The sequence below is a fragment of the Egretta garzetta genome, unplaced genomic scaffold (genome assembly GCF_000687185.1).
Source record: "Egretta garzetta isolate BGI_Z169 unplaced genomic scaffold, ASM68718v1 scaffold135, whole genome shotgun sequence".
NCBI lineage: Eukaryota > Metazoa > Chordata > Aves > Pelecaniformes > Ardeidae > Egretta > Egretta garzetta.
Window position 1 is genome coordinate 1,731,378 of NW_009259594.1, and position 6,508 is coordinate 1,737,885.

At 58.7% G+C, this 6,508-nt stretch overlaps 2 protein-coding genes across 2 annotated transcripts in view; one reads left to right on the plus strand and one right to left on the minus strand.

Moving 5' to 3' along the window:
• The window catches only part of HPS6 (HPS6 biogenesis of lysosomal organelles complex 2 subunit 3), a gene marked incomplete at its 5' end in the record, with an annotated part of 19,384 nt that continues 12,876 nt past the window's right edge, over positions 1-6,508 (plus strand). Inside the window, one exon of the mRNA XM_009638111.2 lies at positions 1-2,416. Within this exon, the coding sequence (XP_009636406.1) occupies positions 1-2,118 (2,118 nt within the window). The remainder of the gene's footprint in view (positions 2,417-6,508) is intronic.
• LOC104125641 (prominin-1-A) overlaps positions 5,926-6,508 on the minus strand; it is a 10,527-nt gene continuing 9,944 nt past the window's right edge. Inside the window, exons 22-23 of the mRNA XM_009638112.2 lie at positions 6,370-6,387; positions 5,926-5,977 (exon numbers count right to left, since the gene is read on the minus strand). Coding sequence (XP_009636407.1) covers positions 5,926-5,977; positions 6,370-6,387 — 70 coding nt within the window. The remainder of the gene's footprint in view (positions 5,978-6,369; positions 6,388-6,508) is intronic.

The window sequence follows — 6,508 nt, forward strand, 5'->3', positions numbered from 1 at the left end:
GTGTCCGTGGGCTGGCAGCTGCTGCAGACGCTGGAGCTCTGCCAGGGCGTCCGTGCACGAATCGTCTCCGTGTGCAGCCAGGGAGCCAGCCTGGTGTGGTGTGAGGAGAGGCCTCCCCTGGATGCCCACCTGGACGTGAGCAAGTGTGCCTTCAGGTTCTGTGTCTGCACCCGGGCTCTGGAGGTGGGGGAGCAAGGCGTGCGGCTGGGCGCCGTAAGGATAGTCCTGCACAACAGCCCTGAGTACCAGGTCCTGGCCTCCCCCCAGCACATCTTCCTGGTGCCTGCCACTGCCAGCTTTGCCACCACTTCCAAATTTCTCCTCATTTGGCACCCTGAGAAGGCAACGCTCACCATCACAGCCCCCTCTGCAGGCTTTGTCCACAGCAAGCTGCTGCGTTCCAGCAGTGAGTCAGACTTCAGGAGGCTCCTGCTTGGCTCTGTGGGTCTTCTCTCAGGTTTGGCACCTCTGGACATTCGCACCTCCGCTGTGTCCAACAGTGGGGGTCTTCTGCTGGTGAGCACGAAGGGTGCTGTGAACATTGTGGAGCCAGATGGGACACAGAGGCATATCTTCGACCTGGAAGGGGGGCCCCTGGCCCAAGGAAGTCCTGTCCAGCTGAAGACCTTTGGCAGCATCCTGGCCTGCATGCTGGCTGGGGTCCTGTACCTCATCGACCAGAATAGTGGAAGACTCATAGAAAAGAAAATCCTGAGCATGAAAGAGGTGCATTTCCTGGAGTCCCTGGGAGAGGAGGACAGCATCCAGCTCCTCACACAGACCGGCATCTACAGCTTTAGCTTCTCCAAACCTGAGGACAGCAGCAGCCCTGAGCCGTGCCTGGTGGAGATGGTGTTTGAGGAGGCCTGCAGATACTACCAGAGGAGGAGCCTCAGCAGCTCCAAGCTGACAGTGGAAAAGTTGAAGAAAGGTGGTGTGTTCCAGGCTCCTGTGGCCCTCACTGCCATCCTGCAGCACAGCCTCCACCAGAAGCAGAAACCAGCCCGAGGCCTCCAAGACACTTACACCAAGCTGTTGAGCACAATGAGCCTGGAGCTGCAGAGCTATAGGAGCCTGGAGCTCCTCAAGACCTGCGTGGTATATGCCCCAGAGAGTGAGGTGGAAAGCTACTGCGAGGAACTGGTGGAACAGGAGGTCAGCCGCATTCTGCACTCTGACATAGACAAGGACAACTTGGCCTACCTGAACTCTATCTTTGCCTCCTTCCCCAGTGCTGCCTGGAAGGCCACGAGGAGCTGCCTGCAGCTGCAGCAGAACGGGGATGGCCTCTTGGTAGCGAGGGCCACCCCGGAGGTGTGGAAGAAGGTCCTGGGAGGGCCGCAGCAGGAGGAGATGGGTCAGAATGGGGTGGTCCCGCTCTTTGAGCTCATCTGCGCTTCCTTCCTGAGATTCAAACCCAAGTGGCTGCCCAGTTTTGTGGAGCTGACCCAGCAGTACGTTAGCATCTCTTGGGCATACAGCAGCAAGGAGGGCCCAGAGGGCCGTGTGCCGCTGTACAAGAGAGCACTGGGAGTACTGGCCAGGAAGAACAAGCGCAGTGAGGCAGATGATGAGATGGAGCTTGAACTGCTGCTCTGCAGCAAGAGGCCTAAGGCTGTGCTGCAAGCTCTGCACCTTCTCATCCACCTGAAGCGGTGGCAGCGGGTGGTGGAGGTGGCAGAGAAGTTCTCCAAGTTCAGCCCCTTGCTTAACAAGGAAATATTCACCACGCTGCTGGCAGAGTTTGCCCAGCATCGGGAGCTGGACCCTTATCTGGACACGCTGTGGCCACTGTGCCCTGCTGAGCTCACCGCCTCAGACATCCTCACCGTGGTCCTGCAGCACCTCCCTTGCTCCCAGGAGGACCCAGTGCCCTTCTCCAGCGAGGGGAACCAGCTGACTGTAGGCTTGCTCAAGCCGCTACTGCAAAGGGTTGTGCAGCGTCCCTGCGTCCAGGACGAGATGTACTCAGATGCCTTGCAGAGCCCCATCTTCCCCCCTCCTACCCCACCCCGAGAGTCCAAGATCCCCTCAAAAGCAGCGTCCGATGATGCCCCTCAGCCACCCATGGCAAGGACTTCCTCCCCCTCGGCACTGGTACAGGGTGACACTGCATGAAGGGGGGAAGCACAACAGGATCCTAAGCCTTGGGTGCACAAGGAGGGGAAAGCTGCATCCACCCCAGGAAATCCTGCCCTGCCTGGCAGTATGGAAGCCTGGTCCTTTCTGAAGCCTCCCTTGCAGTAGCATCTCACAGGGTCTGTTGGGTGGCCAGGGTTGGGGGATCTCATCTGAAGCCAGGGCAGGCTTTCTGGCTATTTCTAACAAGTGCAATTGCATGTGCCCCAGTGGAGGAGCAAGCGCTGGGTGTGTTTGCAGGTGAAAGCGCTGGCTGCACTACAGCCCAAAGCACTTTGTTTTCGGTTTGCTTGGCTCCTTTATAACTTCACTTTTACTTCCTTGATCCTTTAGGAGTGGTGGTGGAGTGGTGAGCACGGACACACAGAGTCTTTCCCCCCCTGTTCTCTGCTCAGTGGGTTGGGTGCTGCCTCCGAGCTCTGCCTGTGAGAAACTGGGCATGTTTCTAGCAGTGGGGTCACTCAGCCCCACTGCTCGGGGCTGGGTTGGATGCTAAATGCCAGTGTGGCGCAGCTGTGTGGTGCTGGGGTCCCAGCACATGCGCTGGCAGCTGCAGCACTCCGCGTGCTGTCTCACTGCAATTCCTCTGGGATCAATCCTGTAGCTGTGACTGACTGCAGCTACTTAGCTGAAGAGAGCAGCCTAATTCCCTTATCTCTCTATCCCAGACGGTACCCAAACTCTCTTCTGGGCTGAGAAGCTGGCAGGAGCCTGCACGAGCTTGGGGCTGGGGCTGCCTCTCCCTTTCCTTTGTGGAAGCTTAGATTATGCTGCAGGGCGCCCGGGCCCCCATTCCCATCTCCCCTACCTTTGCCCTTTGCACACAAAGGGGCTTTGTCAGGGTTGTCTGGCTCATATTGTGCCTCTGTTTGCAAAGTCAGTGTAACTTGAGAGCAGCTGTGCAGGAAGATCCAGGTTCCAGCCTCCCTCCGGTGCTCACAGCCTGGCCCCGTCCTCCGGGAGAAAGATCCCAGCTGTAGCCTTGCCCCAGCATGTGGGGTGGGGTGTGAAGGAGCTGTCTCTTGCCTTGCCTGGCTGGGATGGGATGGGGGAGAGTCACCTGCATTAGTCCTCTTAAGAGTGGGGTGAAGTGTGGAAAACTCCTTAAAAATAAAGGTTCTTAAAGTATGCTGGGGCTGTGGTGGATGTTTTGAGGATGCAGACCCTCACAAGGAGGGCAGTTTTGTTTCTTGTGAAAAGTAGCCAAGCTCAACTCTCCATGGTACTGCCCAGCGTGGCTCACCGCTGGTATATGCTGGGGTTGGCGATCCAGCTGTGCCTGGACAGCCCATTCCCTCTGCAGCACTCAGCTCTTTACCACTATGAAGCCGTGGAGGCAGGACTCTGCGCCAGCAGGTGGGTGACCATCCCAGAAGGGCCATCCCAGGCAGTGCACCATTCAGCAAAGGCAAGCCCACACGTTGCTGGGAACAAGGAGACCTACCTGGGCTTCGCTCCCCTCCTCTCTGCAGCTGCTTGGTGCCACAAGCAACCCCCAAAGGCCATGGGGGCATCTTGTGGGGAGAGATGTGGCTGGGCCCAAGGTAGGGTTGAGGAAGGGAGAATTTTTTTCTCAAGAGCTGCAACTTGTCCCTTTGTTCCTGGCTGGAAAACCAGCAACAGGGAACAGCAGGCTGGCCCCAGCAGGAGTGGCACACAGGCCCTGGGCACACAGTGGCAGAGCTGCTGTGGAGGGATCGTGGTTTGTCAAACTGCTGTAAAGATGCAGCAGGGCCTCCCCCAGACAAGGGCTCGGCTGCAGAAAGTCCCTGTGGTGGAAAAGAGTCTGGCAAAGGGGAAGAGGAACTGCTGCAACGGTTCTCTAGAGGCTGGCTGGTTATCGATGAGATCTTCCTTATGGCGGGCCTTGTGCTGTGGCCACGGGGCACTGCAAGTTTCCCTTCCCACGCAAGGGAAGTGGATTCTGGCAGCAGCCACTCATGTGAGCGGAGGGAGCCTGGCCTGAAAGGAGAGCCGGCGCCAGCCACTGTGGGTATTTTGCAATGAGCCATCCTCACCTCTTCCCCGCCTTGGCAAAGCCTGTGCAGTAATTTGGGGGGACATTTTCACTGCCAGGTCAGGGTTTGGATGCAGGTGGCCACAGTGACGCAGCGACTGAGGATGGTCAAGCTCCCCACCTTCCAGCGCTAGCTCTGCGGAGAAGAAAAGCCCGGGGCTGGAGGCTGAGCGGAGAGAGGAGCAGTGCCTGAAAGCCAGTGAGCGGAAACTGAAGCCAGCAGCAGTCCTGTGTGGGCTGGCGTCCCCGAGGCACAGCAAGAGAAGAGGAAGCAGAGGATGCTGTGCGGTGGGGACACCAGGGGATGGAAACCTCCACACGCGGCTTCTAGACGAGCACAAAACAGTCACAGCTCGGGCAGTTGAGGGTTCAGGGTGGGGGAGAATGACAAAACTGAGCTAAATGCTCTCCAAGGGGTGCCGGGAAATCCTGCCCCAAGGACCAGAAAGGGTGGGCATCGCTGGGGGCGGGGGAAGCAGGGCCTGAGCCACCACACAGGACAGATTCAGCTGGGTGATAGCAAGCACGGGGTTCTCTTTGCGGTCAGGATGGGTGCTGGGGTGAGATAGCAGGAGGTAAGGCCGGTGCAGCTTCAGATAACGCCTGAAGGAAAAAATAGTGATTAGAAGATCTGAAGGCAAATGGAAAAAGCGATAAAGCAGATGCACGTAGCAGAGGGCAAGCGGGCCAGCTCGGCCTCGTTGCTTGCTCCGGAGAGACTTGGAAATGAAGGAAATGAGTCAAGCTGCTCACGTACGTCTCCTGTGCCTGACCCAGCTCCTGTGCTTGCACCAAGGAACAGCACAAACCAACATCTTCACTTGCCCCACCACAGGTGCAGACCACGTTGCCCTTGGCTAATCTGTGCATGCAACACTCATTGTGCCTATCTGTGCCATGCAGCAGGGTGACACATGCAGGGGTGGACACTGAAGGTCCCCATGCCACCATACCCAATAGAGGGAGGGAGGTGCAGGCTGCAGACACCCCATAAACTAACTGGAAACCCATAGGTGACACATAGCAGGGTTGCTGGAGGGCACAGGGAAGTGCCTGTGCGCTGGGCAGGGGGCCGCCTCATCGACAGCAGGTTTTTGGCATGGCTTTCCCAGGGAAGGACCTGGCACCCACTCAGCCACAGGCACAAAGGGCAGCCTGGTGAGGGGACCGTCACTCAGCCCTGGTGACGCTGAGCAGTGGCCCTGCATCAACCCCATGGGCTGGGTCAGGGCTCCAAGAGCTGGCTGTGGGCAGAGCACTCTTGGGGACCCCAGCAAGAGCTCTCCCATCCCAGGCACAGCCCCAGCTTGTGCCAGCAGTGGGGAGCCCTCCCTGCCCCTACCTCTGTGCCCTGCCATCGCAGCTGGACATGGAGAGCGCAGGTGCGTGCCTGCAGTGCACAGAACCACTGCATTTATTGTTTGACACCAGAAAGTCACAGCCTTGGAAAAAGTCAGGCTCCCTGCAAAAATAAATAGTCACATTTTTCGAGCAAGGGGCCTGGTGGCCAGCAGAGCAGAGACATGGACAGTGCAAGCTGCCCTGAGCCCAGGGGGTCTGACGGGAAGGATTCATTCCCACCTGGGGCAGTGCAAGGGGCAGCCCCACGCCCCCCACATACCGGGGCATCATCGCATATTGGTAACTGGGGAGGGGGTTTCAGCCACGGGGGTCCGAACCTGCTCCCCAGCACCCAGGGGGAAGGCGCAGCAGGCAGGGCAGCCTCTCAGTGTCCATCTCCTCCATACCCGTGCTGTGGGCAATGGGGGCTAATGCCTCATGGACGGCCGGGGGATTTTGTAAAAGTTGGAAGTGGGTGGCCTGCAAAACCAAGGTTACTTGTGTCACACCCCAGCCACAGAGGGGAGCAAGGGACAGCCCAGGATGTGCTGAGAAGGCCTAATGTCATCCCACCCCTGTGGCAGAGCCCCACAGGGAAGAGGGTGCTGAGAACCCCCACATCCCATCAGCTTGGGGGAGGCTGGGAGCAGCAGCACCCCCAAACTGAGGGGTGTGTGAAGATGACGGGGGGACCCCAGAACAGTCTATGCTGCACAGGTCCCACCTTCCCAGTCCTCCCTTGGTACCAGCACCCTCTTTGGCCTGCACTTGCCCTGTTCCCCTCCTCGCCCCCCTCCCTCTGTGCCCTATCCCCCCTCATGCCACAGGAGCTGCCCCTCCACCCCATACAGGGACCTGGCCCAGCTACTTACATCTCCAAGGCTTCATTCCTGCAGGGGAGAAAAAAAAAAAAAAGAGGGGACAGTGTCGGTGGGGCAAGAAGGTGCCTCCTGGGACAGCCCACCAACCCAGCATCTCCCAGTGGGACAGGGTCTCCCCCGAGGCACACCA